General features: G+C 43.7%; 1 protein-coding gene across 1 annotated transcript; it reads left to right on the forward strand.

Annotated features, from left to right (window-relative positions):
- Positions 1-16,427: 16,427 nt before the first annotated feature.
- On the forward strand, positions 16,428-22,397 carry LOC118403009. Its single transcript, XM_035801445.1, has one exon. The coding sequence runs from the start codon at positions 16,428-16,430 to the stop codon at positions 22,395-22,397; it is 5,970 nt and encodes a 1,989-aa protein (XP_035657338.1).
- Positions 22,398-22,738: the final 341 nt, after the last annotated feature.

The raw sequence follows: 22,738 nt of genomic DNA on the forward strand, positions 1-22,738 counted from the left end.
CATTTTCACACATCCATTTCCTCTGTCAGCCACAATGATGTTTCCCATCCCATCAACACAAATACCGTGAGGGCAATTCAACTGACTGTCACCAGATCCCTTACTCCCAAACTTGAACTTGAAGTTACCCTCTCTGTCCAAGACATGGACACAGTAATTCTTGATATCAGTGACCAGAATGTTCCCCTCCCCATCCACAGTGACATGTCGTGGCCACCAAAGCTTTGGGGACATATGACCTGAACCATATATCCCCACATCATAACCATATTGGTTAAACACTCGAAGTCGACCATTCTGCCCATCATATTCTGTAACAATCACCTGATCTGTTGTCATAGCTACTGTTATGCCATGGTTATATTCAAGTTCAACATGTGGAAGATCTATTTTGAACAAGCAGGTGCCTTCCCTGGAATACTGCACTACATGATCCTCACCTACCACCCACAGGTTGTCATTTCTATCTACAGCAACATCCTGTGGTTCTAACTTTCTACCAATTTCCCCTGGCAGAGTTGTTGTGAACTCTCTGATATAAACACCATCCATTGTGAACACCTGGATTCTGCTGTTATAGCGATCAGCAATGTAAACCTTATTGTCCTGTGAGACAGCTGCTCCCATAGGATGCTTAAATTTCCCCCTACCTGATCCCCTTCCCCCAAACCTGACTTTCCTCACCCATGGTTGTCCCTCTCTAATGAACCTGACATTTGCACCTGTATCTTTCCTTTCAGGCTGAACCACTGACTGTTTGACTTGTGCTGTATTTGTTGCTTCTAACTTTTCTATAGAGTGTGTGTCCGACATGAGTTTTAACGGATCTTTTTGCTGACTTCCACTCTCCACTGGTTGCTTGGCTGTCAGCAGCCTTTTTGGCCAAACCTCAGACTGTTTGACTTGTGTTTTATTTGTTGCTTCCAACTTTTCCATAGAAAGCTTGTCTGGCTTGAGTTGTAACTGATCTTTCTGCTGACTCCCACTCTGCACTGGTTGCTTGGCAGTCAGCAGCTCCTCTATTCTGGCCTCCATGTTCTTGTTGGTCTCCTGAAGTTGCCCGATTTTCTCATTTTTTTCTAGCAGGATTTTCTCGTCTTTCTCATTTTTCTCTTTCAGTATCTTTACCTCCTTCATCATGGCATCTACTCCCTGTCTGCCTATCAGCACCTGCTCCTGCATCGTCTGAAGCTGAGCTTTCACCTGTTGTTTGGATTTCTCTCTGGTTGTTCGTACAGCTGACTGTAATTGTCTGTATGGCATGGTGATGTCATCAGTCCTGTCTGTGGAAGCCAGGTCTAGGCTGCTCAGGCTGGAATGGTCCACATGTCTGCTGGGCGGTGGCAGGGCTAGCAGGTTGTCAACAGAAGTGGTACGGTCCAGTCCTGTTCGTTAGGAATGATGGATTTAGTACTATAAAAATAAGTTCAGTTCACATCATCTTCAGAGAGGTATACTTGCTGCTATATAAAAATTAACTGTCATAGTGACAATTTTTGTGCTAATATTGATATTAATCAGTGGCAAATATGTTCAGTTTTCTTGAAATGAAGTTATCTGTCTGCCAAACAAAAAGAAGACATGAGTATAAGTTGTGGTCCTCACCTTGGCCCAGTCTGCCACGTACTCTCACATAGTCTTCATGCTTCACCTGGAGCCTCACGATCAGCTGTGCACCCTTGACCTTGTCCTGTAGGTGTTCTGAGATGAGGATGTGTGAGAGTTGTTGAGACAGGCTGCCCTCCCCCACCCTGTAGTGGTTGTGGTAGAACCTGTCTACATCAGTCTGGCGCAGGAACGTCAGGAGGAGGATGAACGACCCTGTGATAGCATCTTTCAAGAAAGCCTTGTGCAACAAGAGGAGCTGTTGTGTTTCCTTATAAAGTTCAGGGTCTCTAAACACGTCTACAGTGAACAGTGTTCTCTCCAGTTCCAGGATCCTTTCCTGAACCCTGATATTGATGCCCCCAGCAGTAGGTGGTTGCTGCACCATGCCCAGGTGGAGATGCACAGGAAGGTCTGAAAGTAGACAGTATTATCCGTGAGCTTTGAAGAGAGACCTACATTTTACATGTTGGTTATAGATAAAGCTGTGAGCTCACATCTTGGTATTATCTTAACATCAGCAATAGATTTGACTGCAAGAACCTTTTCCCTTAATCTTTTTACATTGCCAGATATTCGTATGCATGTTAGCAGGCTTACCAGGGTTCCCAGCAGCAAGCCTAGCAGATCTCGGATCTTCTAGAGACTGGTCTGGTCTGGTCTTCTCCATGTTTCTACAGGTAACTGCCAAACACATTATAAACAGGAACTCATTATAGCTAATATTGGGACATCAACAGGCCATTGGGTAATGAGCAAGACAGAGCACAAATTCATTATGAGTTTGCAAGGATAGATAAAAAGAAAGGAGTAATAATGATACCACTGCATATAGTTCAAGATTTTATAGTACATGTAATTTCATCAGTTGCGCTGTCTTCTTACCTGCACCTCCACATGCCTGTAGGAAGCACTGATGAGACTCCTCCCAGTATCTGGACTTCAGTAGCTTTGCTTTAAGTTCAGCTGCCCTGCTGAACTCTGCTTTGGACTTCCTTAGGACTTTCTCAATCTGACCTGCCCAACGTGCGACATCTACAGAATCGTTGCCCTCTACTTCCACCACAGAGTGATGGAATTCTGGGATGACCTTGTCGACCAAAGTTGCTAGTCCTGATTGGTCAGATATGAGGACCGGTACGCCGGCAGCCATGGCCTCCAGACCAACCAGTCCGAAGGGTTCTGTACGGGAGGGCATGAGGACCAGGTGGGCCTGCTGCATGTGCCGGCAGATGTCTTCCTGGGTGCCTTCAGTGAGAAGTGTGGGTTTCAGCTTTCCTGAGTCAATACAGGCTTGGAGAATGTTCATACTGGCCTGATAATCCTCCTTACTTATATTACAAACCCGCCATAGGATCCTGTCCTCACCCCTCTCTGCTACCCTTGCCAAGGACTTGGCTGTAAGGTCATGACCTTTCAACCTCTCTACCAAGTTTACCCCACCGATGGACAGGACAACCTTCTCTTTGGTTTTCCTGAACTCAACTGTAGTTTTCTGGAACAAGTCCGAAGGTTTTGGCAGGAAGAGATGGTGAGTCGGCCTCCTGTCTTCAGGGATTGCACGAAAGGAATTGGTGAAGTGGTCGTGTGTCCTATGTCCCACAGAGAACACATTATCTGCCTTCTCAGCATGTTGTCTGATGGACTCTTCCTTCCATCCTATGCCCATGGCCTTCTCCTCATCCTTGTACTTCTCTGTGTCCTCCGGTATTGTCCCGATGACCATACCGAGGTCAGCTTGGGGTAAACGAAGTTCCTTGAAAGCAACAGCTGCTTTGCTGGTGACATCAGCATGACCCACAATGCACCTAACATCCTGTGGGAGTCTGGGATAGCGGGCTTGGTGGTCAAAGGTCAGCCAGTCTAGAGAGGGTTTCCTTGTATCTCCCTTACTGCATGTTGGGAGGATGAGCTCCACTTTGTCAGCCTCAGCATATTTCCTGTCTGTTAGAGTGGCTTTTACAACTGCAGAGTAAACTTTCCTCCCTGCCCCTGTAATGATCTGTGCCATCTGTCTGTTTGTACTAGATGTGCCATACTGGTCATTGATCAGCAAAACTGCACTGCATTCTGATAAAAAAGGTAAAACAGGAAAAAAAATCATATCCTTCCTACAGGCTTGAACAGTTTAAACTTCAGCCTGGTATTCAATCCCACATTTCCATGGTAACAGGAATACTGAAATCTACATTTGAAGGACTGATTTTGTGTTTTTTGTCCCAACTGTCAAAATTTGCTGCCAGACAGAGCTTAGGCCAAAACAAATGGTCATCGCTTGTACGAAAATAGCAACAATGATTTGAAATCTACTGTAGTTTATCTATCTGAAAGCTTAAAAGTTTACAGTTTGTCGAGTTAGGGCATTTGAACTTCTCTGTCCTTAGCAGGTTTACGGAAAAGGCTGGGCTGTCTACCTGGGCTGGCTATCACGTCAGGCTACTTGGACCTACGAAAGCCCATTGGGACAAAAGCTGTTTTAGCAGTAGGGGTTGTTTGTGCTCAATGAAGAAGCTATGTGCGAAGGAACTGTATGTGCATGGGCTGTATGTGAAGGAGCTGTGTTTGACTTTGAAGGAGCAGTGTATGAAGGGGCTTTGTGTGAAGAAATTGTGTGTGTTACATAACCAAGAGGTTCTGGGTTCAAATCAGTTGATATGCCACCGATCTTGTGCCCTTGGGAAGGGCTATTAACACGACTTATCGGGCTAATTGGATTAGTCTTTAGACTGGTGGCTAGTTGGTCAAAGGCGCCCAGGAGCCGTTCTTTAGTGGCTGTCAGGGTCCAGGCTTCTGCGCCATACATTAGGATCGACAATTGAATTGTGAGGAGCTTAAAAGAAGCGTTGCTAAAGTGCAAGGGTCTGGAACAGCTGCCATTGGGTGCTAACTCAGGTGACCTCAATACGACAGCAATTACCCAAGGTGTGGCCATAGGACTTAAGGTTTTGAACCACTTACACTGGGAAGGAAGGACCCCTAGTCTTTTCCGTAAGTGTGGTGGGTTCTTTGTCCTATCTGAGGGAGGGCCCTTCATCATCATCATCATCTGTCGTCCCTGCCGGGCGGGGTGAGGCGTTGAACAATATCAGGGCCCTTACCGAAGCTAGGTACTCTTTTCTATACCCTAGTGAAGGGAGGAGAGTCGTGTTAAGGGCCCTTGCCAAGCGCACAAGATCTTTTTATTTATTTATTTATTAATCTTTCAGGGTAGTCCCTACAGTTTTGATAAAACTGATTTCCAAGGGAGCCCAAATCAACATAATGAACATAAACATAACAATAATCGTATAGAGTCCATTCCAAGACACCATGAGGGTTTTTAGGCGATATTTATAATTAGTCTGAATTATTTTGAATAAAAGAATATCTGAGCCACAATAATTAAATTATTTTCAAAAAATTGACTAAGAAAATACTCATTTATTTGAATTTCTTTGAATATTTTAGAAACATTTTGAAAGTAACTGTACAAAAATATCTTTATTTAGAATAATTGTGAAACCTCTCTGTGATTATTTCACATTTACAAATATTTAAAAAAAATGGTAAACCTGGCCAAATGGTAAAATTAGTTTATTGCCCCCATAAAAGTAAGCCCTATTGTAAGTATATTTTTAGATTTCACAGCTGGGCACTGGTGGATCCTTTGTGGTGGGCCATTGTTGCATGGCACCCAACCATACTTTGCAAGAATGTGTGAATTGCTATCTTCCCAGCCCACCGAACCATTTACAAAAAATGGTAGAAAATGGTAGAAAATGGTAAATAATGGTAGAATGCTGTTATCATTATTTTGAAACCATTAGAAGTATCCAATTCCACACCATGAATATTTCCAAAGCTTTACAGGACCAGGGAAATATTTATAAAGTTGAAACAGTGTTAAAAATATTTCTGAAGTATCAAATGTCCTAGACATATAATTACAAAACATTATAATCAATTCTAAACAATGGCAACAAACATCCGCATGGTGTCTTGGAATGGACTCTAACATAAAATATTGGTGTCATATCAACTGATTCAAACCCAGAACCTCTGGGTTATGTAACATACACGGCTCCTTCAAATACAGCTTCTTCACACACTGCCACTTCACACACAGCTCATTCAATATTAACACACAGATTCTTCAGAAACAGCTTCTTCGCTGAGCACAAACAACCCCTACTGCTAAAACAGCTTTTGTCCCAATGGGCTTTCGTAGGTCCAAGTAGCCTGACGTGATAGCCAGCCAAGGTAGACAGCCCAGGTAGACAGCCCAGCCTTTTCCATAAACCCGTCCTTAGCCCCCTCCCCCAAGATACACTTTCTGAGCGCCCCTTCTACAGTGAAGGGGAAAATAAAGCTTAGTCATCCATTCAAGTATCAACAATGTGTACAATAGAATGCAACTTCTATGTCCAAATATGATTACCATAATACTAAGTATTTCAAGAAGAACTCTGTACACGATTTAAAGCTATTCTCCACAGGATGACACAACATCTATTGTCAAGGCCGTTGTCTTTGGGAAAATTAGCACCCTAAATGCTTCTTATTTGTTGTCAAATAAAATGTGAAAGTTCAAAGATGATTCTATTGAATGTTATGACTCAGTATACAATGTAAGTTGTAACTGAAGTTTAGTGATGGTCACATATTTCTGATTTGTGAGAAGCTTTGCCTGTATTGTTATTTTTGAAATCTTATTTATGAATGAGTTGGTATGCCTTCAGCATTATTAGGCTACCAGCCCAGCAGGCCTGACAATGAGGACAAAGCAACTACATGGAGTCACAGGACAGGACTTACTATTAAAATTTCATGAATGAATAGGTAGTCTCACCTTGTGAAGCCATGATAAGTATACATTGTTCAGCTGGGTCTCTCACCAATCAAATTCACAGCTTACGTCATATTGTACTCTGAAAAAAAACAAGGAACACATTGACAAAAGCTCTCCAGACATGACAAGTAACCAAACATTATATAACACCGGGAAGTGAAATGAAAATGTTGACCAAAGTGAAACCTTATAAATTGTTCACTAGTAAGTCAAACTAAAACATAGATTTTAAAAGTTACAGAACAAAGTGAAGCTTTACAGCTTTGTACTGAGTGATAGATTTTAGTTGTAGTGTTTTGAAACACTAACATATGATAATATTAATCTCCAAGCAGATCCTGCTGTGCCATAAGATCAAAGCTGGCCAAGGAGTGAAGCCGGCCAAAGGGAGTCAGACTTTTGATGATATGTATGGTACCGCAGGATCTGCTGGGAGATTAAGGATGATGACAACTTAAACTAACAGCTTACCTTTCCTCCAGACAAGGAACTGTTTCCTTAATCATGGTGGCCTAGCCTCTGGCTTCAGTTCAGGGTTTACTCAGTGACACTTGTTACACATACAGGCCTTCTTATTGGTCACTTCTGCCATGAATAGTTGTTTACTGGGTGGGTCTTGTTGGTTGTTCAGGCTACAGAACTTTCATGATGCCCCTTTCCCTACTTGGAATGTAAACCTGGTGTGTTCAGAAAATACATCTGATTGCAGAGAATTGATAAAGAGACTTCTTCTGTTGTGTTAAACAGTTGTCTATAAACAACAATTCTGCACCAATCATGGACCCCCTTACTGAATACCCGTGTAGGCTCTGTCACACCTGTTACACCTGTATGAATGCACCTGTTAGACAAAAACACGCCCCTCAATGTCAGGCAGGGTCAAATTTTACAGGTGACTGGCTCTGTCAATGTTGTTGTTCCAACTGTGGTCATGACATTTGTGTTTACCCAGAGTTTTTCCCCTTATTTAAGTGGATTTTGGCTTTTTAATACTTTAAGCCCCACTCATTGTATGAATACTTTAGGCACTTTGAACCATTTGACAATTTGACATTTATGTGTTCGCACATTTTTAAAAACTAAATTAACGTAAGCCCAGTCAGCCTTTTGTTAGTGCTTCTTGCTCTCGTGCCTGTAATTCCAATTGTAACAGATAGGTGGCACTTTGTTCTGTTATTGAAAAGTACTATACAGGTATATGGCAGGAAATACAAATTTTATGGTAGGCAAGACTAGCTATGAGCTGTTATACAGGGAAATCCGATGGCTATCCATATAAGGACAAACATGCACCTGTGGTCATCAAACTCAGGTGGTCTTTGTGAGAAACACTCTAATCAATGGTCTGATTCAGTTTAGGAGAACAGATTTTCAAGACTTTGTATGTTCACAGCTGGCCTCAACTACATCCTATGGGGTACAGCATGGGGTACAGTGTTTACATTTTGTTCAGAAAGTTAGAGTTGAACTTGAAGCTACTGGGTTTTACCAAAATCTTGAATTATTAATGGTACATACTGCATTTCCTACTTATACATGTAATTTATATTTTTTATTTATTTGTACTGTACTAGTATTTAGTAGGCACTTTTAGGAAAGAGTCTGGGAGTTGAACAGACAACACTACCAGTTGACTACTATTACCCCCTGCCCTGCTGTAGTGGCCTGTGTGGCCCAAGGGCTTTAGAAACATAGATTTGCACTGCTCTGTATCCACTGAAAGTTGTCGGAAGAATCACATCTTTATACTATGGGTAAGAATTACTGTCAGTTAATTTCTATGTGAGACAGTTTTTTGTATAATCCTGATATATTCATTATAGCCTAATATAGAATTAATCATATCTGACAAGGCATTCAGTTCAAATCTTTATTCAACAACTTCCAGACAAAACAACCTTTACAACAAACAAACCTTCACACACAGCATGGGCTATATACATGTATAAATTATGTACAGATAAACATCTGCTATATGTGCAGTTAGCTCCAGTTTTATCTGCAGTAATCGAGATGAGTACAGCTGGTGAAGGATGTGAATTGACTAGATAGGCTGGGTGAGTGTTAAAGTGCATTCATACAATATGTTTATTTGAGCTGTTGCGTCACATTTGTTCAAGACACATAACGGCAATGTTGCTACCAGACTAAGTATATAGATTAGAGTGCGCCACCCATACGAAATGCAAGTCAATGCAAGTAGATGACAAGTAGATAACATACATGTATAACATATCTGTTTTACTAATCCTACTATGTACTAATTACATATTAACAGCTGCACATAATTTTATTTCATTTCATCTAACCAGAATCCCAGCTGTTTATTAAAAGCTTTCTGTCCACCCTGTTACATATATTTCATTACTAACATCCAAGAACCAAACTTCATCCAGGCCCAAATGCAACTCCTATGCTACAATGCTATATGAAACTGGCATATGGAAGAGATATGACAGCAAAAACACCATCAAAAAAACCAAAGCAGTTTATATTACTAACTCCTCATCAATTAGTAGCCTTGAAAACTGAGTGAGCCAAAATGAGGTTATTGACTGCCAGCTGACTACGGACTGTACCACTACAAAGGGGTGTCAGCCTGAATGCTGCAGTTCTTTCAAATTGGTGTGTCAACAGCTATCAAGATACTGACTATATTTCCCGTCAAAGCTCAGCTCCTTCCCAGAGCTTCCAAGTATGTAATTTGAGAGATTATACAAAATACTAGTAGCATGGCCTTTACCACTCTTTGGCACAATTCTAACCCTGTGTCCAGACCGATACAGAAGCAGTGTCAACACCAACATCAGTCACCACCACATCTCCACTTGGTGACATAGCAACACCACAGGGCCGCTCCATATCAGTTGCAATGTGACACAGAAATCTGCCCTGGCTGTCAAACATTTTCACACAACCATTTCCTTTGTCAGCCACAAGGATATTTCCCTTCCCATCAACACAAATGCCCTGAGGATCATTCAACTGACCTTCATCAGATCCCTCACTCCCAAACTTGAACTTGAAGTTCCCCTCTCTGTCCAAGACATGGACACAGTCATTGTTGCTATCAGTGACCAGAATGTTCCCCTCCCCATCCACAGTGACATGTTCTGGCCACCAAGGATCTGGTGATCTATGATCTGAACCATATATATCTTGGCTAAACACTCGAAGTCCACAACTCAGCCCGTCTGCAACAATCACCTGTTCTGTTGCCATAGCTACAGTTATGCCACGGAGGTCTATCACATGTGGAAGATCTATTTTGCCCAAATAATTCCCTTCCCGGGAATACTGTGCTACATGTGTTGTAGTCACCACCCACAGGTTGTCGTTTCTATCGACAGCAATATCATGTGGTTTTCTCTGTTCTGCTGCACCTGGCAGAGTTGTTGTAAACTCTCTGATGTAAACACCATCCATTGTGAACACCTGGATTCTGCTGTTATGCAGATCAGCAATGTAAACCTCATTATCCTGTGAGACAGCTACTCCAGTAGGACAGTTAAAATTCGCCCAAACTGATCCTTCTCCCAAAAATCTAACTTTCCTCACCCATGGTTTTCCCACCCTGATTGGCCTGACACTTGTTACCTTACCTAACTCAATGGGTGCACCAGATTTCTTTGGTTCAAAATGGCAAAGCTCACTGTCACAGATCTCAGGAGTTTCAACCTTCTGGAACCTTTCCTTGAGTATCTGTACCAAGTTTGCATTGTCTAATGAGAGCCACACCCCTTCTTCTTGTTCCATGAGCTGTTCTGTTCTCTCACAAATAATGGACAGTTTGACCAGCTGGATCAGCACCTGTTTATTCTGTTCTATCAAGGCAGCCATGTTGTCCTCAAAACTCTTCTCCACATCAGCCAATAGTTTGTCACGCTGATCTTCAATCTTCTTCACCTGATCATTGTAAGCCTTGTTTATCTCCTGTTGAGTTTGTACTTTGTTGTCCAACAGATTATTCTGTCGGTTTTTGATCTCCTGGAGGAAGTTTGGAAATGCCTCCATCTTCTGCCAGCCAGTGTCGAGCTCAGCGATGATGTTATCCTTAATCTGTTTTGCTTCACTAGTTGTGTGCCCAGAGTGAGAATGGGCGATGCAATCACTACAAACCGGTACCTTACACTTTAGGCAGTAGAGCTTAAACTCTTCATGAGGGTGGAAGCTGCACATGTTCTTCTGTCCTCCCACCTGTATGTCATCAGACGTCAGTGAGGTTTTCATGGAGAATTCTTCACACAGGTTGGCTATAGGATCATTGTTGGGAAGTCCAGATATCCCCTCGGAGGGCAAAATCACAGGATGGGCACAGTCTGGGCACCTGAACGGGTCTGGCCTCTCTGCCCTTTCACAAGTCTCTAACCATTGTTCATGCCGAACTTCCAAACACTCCTGGCAAAAGTAATGGTGACATGGCAGGATCTTGGGCTGCCTGTAAGGCTTCTTGCAGATGCTACAGGAGAGAAACTCTTCCAGTATCCTCTGTCTGTATGCAGTTGTAGGACGATCTTGAGAGTTTGCCATTTTTAGGCCTTAGGACTGGAAACCTTATGTGCCACTCCCTGGTCTCACTTTTACTTCAAAACATCTTTGAACATTCAGGATACTGTGGTTGCTTTGTAAGTTGCCAAGGTGCAATGTTTACAGAGCTTTTGTTCTAGAATAAAACCCCATCCATCTCAACAAAAGTGCCGTATGGTATTTCATTTTTGAACTAGTTGCTTGAACTCGTCATCATCACATGACCCAACAAGGCCCAATAGCTCGCACCCAGAGCATAATGAGACTGCCTGGCATCAAAACCTGTCTCTTTCATCATCTTTGGTCAATATTATGATACAATTTTAAACTTTGGAACCTTACACAAAACTAAAGCACTTATTAACAAGCTTTTGATCAGTCCTCTGATCCTTTTCAAGACGTAATGACCCAAAGCCTATGTCACATATCCGGACCAGAAGTGTGACGTCAGCAAATCTTTGGTCAATGTTGCTTCAATGAGTAAGTTCAAAGCCATAGCATTAAGACACCTTAAGCATTTAGCACAACTATATCAACCTACGTACGGGAAATTAACCTCAACATTCTGGATATGTGCTGCCTTGTCATTTCTAAGAAAAATGGAAATCTAGATTTCCAGTTTTTTCCATTACAGGGCTCAAATACATTTAATAGTAGTTTATGTCAGGTGGAACATTAACCAATTATGCAACTAAGTTCCTAAGATGTATAATTATTGCAAAGTGCTATAATTCTTAGTAGTAAATGATTGAGCTGTCAACATTGTGACATTTAGATTATGTAATTTAATGTGGAAGTCGTTTGCATATTCAGAATATTTCATGAACATATGAGGTCTCCAAAGTGTTGTTCCTACATGGATGTTTACACGTCAACTAGCCTTGTCTGCTTGTACCTCCCTTAATCATAAATTTCAACTACTTACAACAGAATATAAAGTGGGGAAGTTGGGGTGGTGCAGAAGAAGCTTACCAAGTCAAGTTTCTTCCTATTAGTATTATGATTTTCACAATGTAGAAAAGGTGTAAACCTTTGAGAAACACATTGTATTTGTAATATGTAAAATATCATTTACCGTTGACTTGCTGCCTATGCCTTTAAGCAACTATTTACACACTGTGTGCCAAAGTAAGCAAGGAGACAGTTGATGTTTTTTGTTCCTTCTACCACAAAGCTGCAAAGATGTTGATAGCCAGATGCTGTATAAAATATGTATACCTGTTTATTAGCTTAAGTCAGAACAGTGACATTGTCATTTCAAGGGTTAGGTTGCACTGTAGCATGTCCTGTACCATCTATTGTACAGCGCTAACCCAATGTCCAGACTGATGCAGTGTAATACTCAGTCACCACCACGTCTCCACCTGGTGACACAGCAACACCATAGGGCCACTTCGTACCAGTTGCAGTGTTATTATCATTATCATCATTTGGGGCAAGTTGCAACTCTCTCTCAGATGCAATGTGACACAGAAATCTGCGCTGACTGTCAAACATTTTCACACAACCATTTCCACTGTCAGCCACAATGATGTTTCCCATCCCATCAACACAAATACCCCGAGGATATTTCAACTGACTTTCACCAGATCCCTCACTCCCAAACTTGAACTTGAAGTTCCCATCTCTGTCCAAGACATGGACACAATGATTCCTGTTATCAGTGACCAGAATGTTCCCCTCTCCATCCACAGTGACACATTGTGGGAACCCAAACAGTGGTGAACAATATATATTGACCTCAGAACCATCACGGTTAAATAGTCGAAGGCAGCCATTCTGCCCATCACACTCTGTGACAATCACCTGTTCTGTTGCCACAGTTATGCCACGAGTGTTATCAACATATGGAAGATCTATTTGGGCCAAACCTTTGCCTTCCCTGGAATACTGCACTATATGATCCTTACTCACCACCCACAGGTTGTCATTTCTATCCACAGCAACATCATGTGGTCTTAACTTTTTACCAGTTTTTCGTGGCAGAATTGTTGCGAACTTTTTGAGATAAACACCATCCATTGTGAACACCTGGATTCTGAAGTTTTCACAATCAGCAATGTAAACCTCATTGTCCAGTGAGACAGCTACTCCTGAAGAACACTTAAATTCCCCTCTATGTGATCCCCATTCACCAAACTTGACTTTCCTCACCCATGAATTGCCCACTCTGGGTGGTTTGACATGATCTGTACTTTTAGCTTCTCCAGTATTTGTGTCACTGGACTGAACCAACTGCTTGGCAGACATAGATTGTGATGTTACCTTACCTAGCTCCATCAGTGTATCAGATTTGTGTGGTTCAAAATGATAAAGTCTAGTTTCACAAATCTCAGGAATTTGAGTGCTGAGCTTAAACTCTGCAATTTGTTGTGCCAGATTCAAGTCCTGTGTGATCCATACTGGCATTTCCTGTTTCACAATCTTTTCTGCACCTTCACAAACCCTGGACAGTTCAGCCAGCTGAGTCAGCACAATGTTTCTCTGTCCTGCCAAAGCAGCCATGTTGTCCTGTTGTTGTTTTTCCAAAGTTGCCAAAAGTCCATTCCTCTGTTCTTGAAGCTCCCGTCTCTTTTCCTGTTCTTGTAATTTTTTTTCTTGTACTTCATAAGCTTTGTATATCTCTTGTTGAACTTGAGTCCTGTTGTCTGTCAGCCTTTTCTGTGCATCTACAATCTTATTTAGGAATGCAGAGAAGGCCTTCATTTTGTGTAGACTGTTGTTGAGCTTTGCCCTGATGTTAGCTTTCATCTGTGGTGCTACCTGTTGAACTCCTGCAAATGTGTGACCTGAGTGGGTATTCACAGTACATTCACCACAGACTGGTATCTCGCACTGCTGGCAAAACAGGCCAACATCTTTTTTGGAATGGAAGACACACCTGTTTTTCTGTCCTCCCACCTGAGTTTTCTTGGAGAATTCCTCACACAGGTTGGCCACAAGATGGTTGTCAGGAAGCCCTGCCACTCCCTTAGAGGGCAAAGTCGCAGGTGTTTGACATATTGAACACCCGAATGGCTCCTGATCTGGCGTCCTTCTGCAATCCTCTAACCACTTGTTATGTTGGCCTTCTAAACACCCCAGACAGAAGATGTGCTTACATGGTAGTGCCTCAATATTCATTTTGTAAGGCTCTAAGCAGATAGTACAGGTGAGATACCTCTCTAGAAAACTCCTTCTGTATGCTGTAGGTCCTGGAGGACAAACTTGAGATGCCATGTTCAGGCCTTAGAACTTGAAACCTTATATGTGCCACTCCCTGGTCACAGTTTTACTTCAAAACATTTTTACACCTGCAGGTCACCATGGTTTGTTTGTAATGCCAAGGTGCAATGTTTTGAGAGCTTTTGTTCTGGAATAAATGAGACCCGTCCATCTCAATAGATGTATCTCGTATTTCAACAAGTAAAGGCTACACTTGAAGTCGTCATCATCACATGACCTAACAAGGCCCAGTAGCTCATATCCAGAACATAATGGGAATGGGGTATATAGCCTGGCATCCAAACCTACTATAGCTGCTAATTTTGCAAGTCTCTTTCTTTGTCTTTGATCAACATTGTACTGGCCTTTGCGTAAGAAGTTTTCTTTCATCACAGCTTTATGAACCTATGTACATGATATTTATCAGAACATTCTGGATACATGCTGCCTTATATGTACATGGCAGGGTTGGACAAGTTTTCAAAAATTCACTTGTGACGTCATATCGGGCGAGTACATAATTTTACTTTTAATTTTAGAAGTTTACTTGCCCGAACCAACTTTTCACTTTCCCAAATTTGAATGACGATTTTCTATGTATTTTCACTTCCAACAATGGAATTCTTTTTTATTTTTGAGATATCTGGGATAAAGGTTGTTTACAAACATGATTATCGAAAGCATTATAACTATAGGAGTATTTCAGAGGAATGTCTATATAGTTTGTTTCCTCTTTGGTGGCAATAATTTGTTATGAACCGGGAGAAAAATAACAACAAAAAAGTCAGCACATGCAACATATGGTACATACTGCTTTCCCTGCTTATATTATTAGCTTTGAAAGCTACTTTCAGCACTGCAGGAAAGAGTCTGGGAGTTGAACACACAACACTACTGTTATCGCCAACTTACAGTTTTCAATTTGCCGCCTTTAGTTTTAGATTAGCATAAGTTATCTCCCGCCAAAGTTACTTCCTGCGACTTGTAGCCACGGGAAGCTCCAGCTAGGGAGCCCAGGGGCGGCTGGAGCTTAGAACAGTAGGAAGCCCGCGCAGAAGGAAGACAGAGGGCAGAAAAGGCCTGGAGACCAACTCTAGGAAAATTGGGCCTGGTGGAGATCAACCCCAGGAAACTTAGGCCTGGAGATTATTTCTCCAGGAAATTTAGGCTTGGAGACAAGTGTACTCCAAGAAGAAGAAGAAGAAGAAGAAGAAGGCATCAGAGGACAGTCAGCCAGTAGCCGGGAGACCAGACTAAGTTTTACGATTAAGAGCTCACCTTGGAATATACAAGAACTGAGAAGAATCACAGGACACAGGAATTCACTGAGGACACAACAAGAGACCCACTTAAGAAGATTCAGACAAGGGGATAGAACCAGAACTTTCCAGTTTAGTTGGCGGCCTTTGTACAACTACTAACACTGCTAGATTAAACCGTCAAAACGTAAGTCTGCGAGTGCGTGTCCTCTCTCTCAAGACTCCTCAGCAAAGACAAGGTGAGTTCAGTCAAAACATTCTCTAGACCCCGACCCTGGCTGAAGCGCTGAGAGTCAGCGCGCTTACAGTAAAACTTACGGTCAACTGGAACCAGTAAAACTGGTTATAGGACTCTAACGAGTAAAACTTAGTGGTCCTGGAAGGATTCAAGTAAAAACTGTTGGTCATAGGAGACCATAGGACTCAAGTAAAACTTATGGTCGACAGGAACCAGTAAAACTGGTTATAGGACTCTAACGAGTAAAACTTATTGGTCAAGGACTCTAACGAGTGAAAGTACCAAGAGAACTGTCGCTAAAGTGGTATGCAGTTCGAAGGATTACAGCAAAGGGCTGTGAATATTAAGGAATTGTCTGTCGAGGCTAGCAAGGCCTGCATGTGGTATCTACAGGAAACAAAGGCCTCTTGAGTGGGTTGACATATCCGAATGTGGTTGATGATTGATGACCTAACTCAGAGGAAGTAGCAACCCCTTGCAGCAGGTCACCTTACCGTAAAACAGATAATTGTTGCAAGAAGTTACCATTGTCTGTTTATGCGTCTGAAAGGGGAAGAATTTAACCTTTTCAGAATTTAGTCCGACTGTCAAGTGCAAGGACATTGGGTAATCGTGTATTGTATTACATCGCATGTAAATACCTCTGTACAACGACAAATACCACCAGACAGAACAATTAGCAGTTTTAGGGTATCCTGAGTGACAGCACAGCTGTGTGATCAGAACAGACCTCTGAAGGCCAAGCAAAACTTGGACAGTAAACAGAATGGAGGAGAAGGACTCCTCTACAGTAGGTGCAGAGGGAGAAGAGAAAAATGAGGATCTACAAAAAAGAGTGCCTAAGAAGGCAGAGTGGCAAATAATAGAAGAGAAGAGAAGAAAGAAAGTATTCAGATCCTCTGTGTTGGGAAAGCTTACGAGCAAGGCCAACGCAATAAAGTCCTGGATGGAAAGTCCAGAAAACAAGTGGTACGTACAAGGCGAGCTGACATTGTGGCGTGAGACGTATGAGGAATTGAAAGAAGCACATAGAGAATATCAGCTTACCCTGTCACCGGAACAGGCGGAAGAAGATAACAAGCAGTGGGCTGCTGACAAGTTTGAATCAGCAGAAATCTTCTATCACGAAGTGGAAAGGTGGATGGATATAAGTACAGATCACACAGAACCCCTCGGGGCAGATGGATTAAGTCTAACAGTCAAACCGTCGGACAGTGTTTCTCACACAGGTTCACTAGGAAGGCGATCGGTTCAGAGTCGTACAAGTACAGCTTCTCGAGTAGACTCTGAAATTAAAAGGCTAGAGCTGATGGTCCAGGCCACTGCACTGCAGGAGAGATTAGCTCTAGAAAGGAAGTCCTTGGAGATTGAACAGGAAAAGCAGCTGTTAGCGATAAGGACTGAGATTTCCGTAGAGGATGCGAAGATCAAGATGTTCAAGGACATGGAAGAGCAGGAGCTCAGAGGTGATAAACACGGCGGGGAAGAACATCCCAAGTGGCGTTCACCTGTCTTGGATCCCAACATCCTCAGCTATGTACCTCGTCAAGTAAAGCAAGAAGAACAGGGGCATAGCGCACTCTGGACGGTTACAGATAAGACAAGGCAGAAGCGTGAGTATAGTAACTCGGAGCGAAGGGATCACAATCTTGGCTACAGTGCTTTGAGGATGCCAAGCGGTCGCACACTGTACCAGCCTCCAGTTCGTACACCTCAGCAACCCCCAAACGCCACAAACGACATGTTGCAAACAAGTACAACTCTGCCACCTGAACCAAAGCAGAACATCTCCGTCAGTAAAGGATTACCACAGCATGTTGACAACGTGGTAAGTCAGCAAAGAAGTGAGCAAGGGAACACAGTCACCACAACCCCTGAGGAGTTTCTGCAAGGGCTAGTGAGTGCACAGGCAGAGGTCACCAAGCTGATGGTGGAACACAACAAACAAGCCAGCCTGCCAACGAGAGCTATCAGTGTTTTCGATGGTGACCCACTGAAGTACACAACATTCGTAAGGGCATTCAAACATGCGATAGAAGACAAGACATCAGATGCAGAAGACCGTTTGTCATATCTACAACAGTATACCAGAGGGGAGGCCAAGAAGATTGTGGACAGCTGTTTCCTAATGGATCCTGAAGAAGGATTCAGGAAAGCAAAGGAATCCCTACAAGAAAGGTATGGGACACCCCACAAGATATCTCGGGCGTACTCCATGCAAGTCTCCAAGTGGCCAGAGATCAAGGCAGAAGACAAAGCGGCCTTGAAGAATTTCGTCTTGTTCTTAATGGAATGTAAAAACGCCATGAGTGGAGACAGGTACCTGAGAGAGTTGGATCATTATTCCAACATCAAGTTGCTTGTGGACAAGCTTCCTTTCAAGCTAAGAGAAAGGTGGAGAAGGCACTCTCACGGAATAGTGAAGGAACGCTCAGTCACTTTCAGTGACTTTGCTGCCTTCGTGCAGAAAGAAGAAGACGTGGTCTCTAATGAGGTCTTTGGCGATCTCAACAACAGAGAGAAGAGCCAGAGTTCTGGCTTCAAACAGAAGCATGGACCTAGGAGGGGTTCAAGCTTAGCAGTAGCTATGGCAACAGACAGTGCAGAAACTGAGTCTACAGGTGGCTGTCTGTACTGTGCGAAACCCAATCATTACCTGAGCGACTGTAGGGTGCTCGGCGCCAAACCAATGGACGAACGCCTGCGGTACATCAAAGGCCAAGGTTTGTGCTTTGGTTGCTTGAAAGCTACAACACACATGGCGAGGGACTGCAGGCAGCGGGCAGAGTGTAAGAGGTGTCAAAAATCTCACCCTACTGTGTTACACAGGGATGCTGGAACGGTACCCAAGAAGACGGCTGCAGTAGGACGAGTACTACGCACCGGATGTAGCTGGGAAGGAGTACCACCGATAATTCCTGTGAAGGTCCGCAGCAAGACCACAAACATCACAGTCGAAACATATGCTTTCTTGGACTCGGGAAGCGATGTGGTATTCTGTACCGAGGCCTTAAAGGATCAGCTGAAGACAAGTGGCAGGAAAACAAAGTTGAAGCTGAATACAATTAATGACACCAAAGCAGTGCAGAGCGAAGTCCTGCATGACCTAGAGGTCATGGACTTGAAAGGGGAAAACACAATCCCCATAGCAACAGCATACACGCAAAAGAAAATACCTGCATCCAAGACAAACATCATAACGACGAAGGACCTTACGGCATGGCCATATCTCAATGAGGTAGACGTGCCTCAGATTGATGCAGAAATTGGATTGTTAATTGGTAACAATGTGCCTAAGGCTGTAGAGCCCTGGCAGGTAGTTCACAGTCAAGGCGGAGGTCCATACGCCATCAGGACAGTACTAGGATGGTCAGTAAATGGACCCCTCAAGGGGGCCAGTGACGACAAGGCTAATGTCAACAGAATCAGTCTGGATCAACAGCTGACAGAGTATTTCAACAATGATTTCAACGAAACAAAGGATGATAAGAAAGAAATGTCAGTGGAAGATCAAAGGTTTATGAAGATCGTATCTGAAGGCACGAAGAAAGAAGATGGCCATTATCAGATTCCGTTACCCTTCCGAAACAGTCCACCAGAGCTGCCAAACAACAAGCAAGTAGCCCTTCAAAGAGCTAACCATCTAAGAAGGAAGATGACGAAAAATGGCAGCTTCCAAGAAGAATACACCCTGTTCATGCAGAAAATAATAGAAAAGGGCTACGCGGAACGGGTACCCACAGAACAGCTGAAGATTGAGTCAGGCCGGGTATGGTACGTTCCCCACCACGGGGTGTACCATCCGCAAAAGGGAAAGATGCGAGTTGTCTTTGACTGCGCCGCATCCTACGCCGGCACCTCCCTCAACAAGGAGCTGCTTCAGGGTCCAGATCTGACCAGCACGCTGTTCGGAGTGTTAACTCGGTTCAGACAGGAACCCGTGGCCTTGATGGCAGATATTGAAGCAATGTTCTCCCAGGTTAAAGTACCATCAGAGGACAGGGACTATCAGCGCTTCATGTGGTGGCCGGAGGGTCAGATAAACAAACCGCTGGAAGAGTATCGTATGACAGTGCACGTGTTTGGTGCGACGTCCTCCCCTAGCTGTGCCAACTACGCTTTGAAAAGATTGGCGGATGACTGCAAGGATCAGTATGATGAAGAAGTGCTGAAAGCAATCAAAGGTGATTTCTATGTTGATGACCTGTTAAAATCAACAGAAACTGTAGAGAAAGGACAGTGTTTGGCCGAGGATATCCGAAGTGTGTGTGGCACTGGAGGTTTTAGGCTGACTAAATGGATCAGCAATTATCAGCAAGTTATCAAGGCTGTACCAGTGACTGAGAGGGCGGAGGAAGTTAAGAACCTAGACCTGAAATATAACAGTATGCCCACAGAAAGGGCACTGGGCATGCTGTGGAATGTGCAAACTGACACGCTGGGCTACCGAACCCTCAGTACAGAAAAGCCGGCCACGAGAAGGGGAATATTGTCAGTGGTCAGCTCCTTCTACGACCCCTTGGGAATGGTAGCACCAGCACTCTTACCGCCAAAGATGATCCTGCAGGATCTCTGCAAAGAAAGTCTGGGCTGGGATGATGAAATACCGGAAAAACACTTCAATGCCTGGCAAGAGTGGGAGAGTGACCTACAGTTGCTTAGCAGTAAATTCGAGGTGGACAGGTGTTTGAAACCAAGAGGATTTGGAACACCTACATCTGTACAGCTTCACCATTTTGCAGATGCTAGTGAGGTTGGATACGGCACTGCATCGTACGTTAGAATGGAAAACCAAGAGGGCAAAGTCCATTGCACGCTACTTGTGGGAAAATCACGAGTGACGCCGCTAAAGAAGATCACCATACCACGACTGGAACTTAATGCGGCAGTAGTTGCAGTCCGCGTGGACTCAATGCTCAAGAGAGAGTTAGACCTCAAGGTGGACAGAACGCATTTCTGGACCGACAGTACTACAGTCCTCAAGTACATCAACAATGAGACGTCCAGATTCCACACTTTCGTGGCGAACAGGCTCGCAACCATAAGACAGGTATCAAGTCCGAGACAGTGGCGCTACGTTGAGTCTGGTTTGAACCCCGCGGATGATGCATCAAGAGGTCAACCCATACAAGACTTCATCGAGAATGAACGATGGCTAAAGGGGCCACAGTTCCTGTGGCAAGAAGAGAGCCGGTGGCCAAGCCAACCGGACATTATAAGGGTTAATGAGCCACAGCTCGACCCGGAGATAAAGGTGCATGCAATAGTGGCACAAGAAGTTGAACAGGAGAACCCAGTTGACAAACTTCTACGCCATTACTCGAGCTGGCACCGACTGAAGAAGGCTATAGCTTGGCTAGTAAAGGTACGCCAAGCCTTGTTGACAAAGAAGAAGCCACTGAGTCCAACATGCTATGACTTGGAACAAGCAGAGTTGATTGTCATAAAGCATGTGCAAATGAAGTACAAAGAAGAAGGGATGAGCAGTACCGTCAAAAAGCTGGATCCTAAGTTGGATGCTAAAGGCATCCTTCGAGTGGGAGGAAGACTGGGAAGATCAACCTTGCCAGTGGAAACAAAACATCCCATACTGCTTCCAAAGAAGTCAAGAGCAGCAGAGCTTATGCTTCAAGAGCTCCACAGTAACGTGGGACACATGGGAAGGGAATACGTAATAGCCCTGGCAAGAAAACGGTACTGGATACCCAAGATCAACTCCTTAGTGAGAAAGGTGATAAGCAAATGTGTCGTCTGTCGCAGACAGCGCGGCAAGCCAGGAGAGCAGAAGATGGCGGACTTGCCATCACATCGTGTAACACCAGATGAACCACCATTTACCAGAGTCGGTGTAGACTACTTCGGACCGATAGAGGTCAAGAGAGGCCGTAGCACCGTGAAGCGCTATGGAGTAATATTCACGTGTATGGCGACTCGCGCTGTACATATTGAAAAGGCAGACTCACTAGATACAGACTCGTGTATCAGTGCACTTAGGAGGTTCGTCGCTCGTCGCGGACAAGCAAAGCAGATATGGTCAGATAACGGAACAAATCTAGTAGGGGCCAAGGCTGAGATGGAGAAGGAGATAAAGAAATGGAACGAGCGCCAGATAAGTGAGACCATGCTGAAGAAGAATGTGGATTGGAGATTCAACCCACCTACAGGCTCACACTTCGGAGGAGTCTGGGAGCGCCAAATACGCTCCATAAGACAAGTTCTCAATGCTATAAGCAAACAGAAACTACAAGATGATGAGGGTTTGCGTACCCTGTTCTGTGAAGTGGAATACATCATCAACGGCAGACCCATAACGGCGGTCAGCATGGACATTAACGATGTTGAAGCGCTCACACCAAACCATTTGTTGACAATGAGGTCGGGACCAAGCTTGCCACCAAGCTTGACAGACAAGAGCGACCTGTACGCTAAAAGGCGCTGGAAGCAAGTACAATACCTCGCCGACCAATTTTGGAAGAGGTGGACCAGGGAGTACCTCACAGCTCTACAGGAACGCCAGAAGTGGGGCAAGGTTAGAAGAAACTTTGCAGTAGGAGACATCGTGATAATGAAGGACGATCAAACACCGAGAGGCGCATGGCCGCGGGGCAAAATAGTGCAAGTCATGCCCGACAGACGTGGACTAGTGCGTCGAGTGCAGGTCAAGACCCAGCGTAACATCCTGGAGCGACCGATTGACAAACTAGTATGTATTCTGCCGGAGGACGAACAGCCGTAGATGATCAAAGATCAAACCAACAACCTGAATTCCAGGAGGATCACGTGGTCATGTTCGAACTTTAATACTCTAAGAAACTTGTATGTAATGCATGTGCAACGTACGACGTAGTGAAGTAGACAACCCTATATGGACTTCAGCCAAGCTTATTTCAATTGCATGATATTTCTACTAACAACTATTTGAAACAAAGTATAGTCATTGTGTAAGGAAGTTGGCTTTATTACATGTATGTAATGTGAAATTGTTGTAAAACGGACAATTGGGGGCCAGTGTTATCGCCAACTTACAGTTTTCAATTTGCCGCCTTTAGTTTTAGATTAGCATAAGTTATCTCCCGC

Source organism: Branchiostoma floridae, chromosome 16 (assembly GCF_000003815.2).
Source record: "Branchiostoma floridae strain S238N-H82 chromosome 16, Bfl_VNyyK, whole genome shotgun sequence".
Classification (NCBI taxonomy): Eukaryota; Metazoa; Chordata; class Leptocardii; order Amphioxiformes; family Branchiostomatidae; genus Branchiostoma; species Branchiostoma floridae.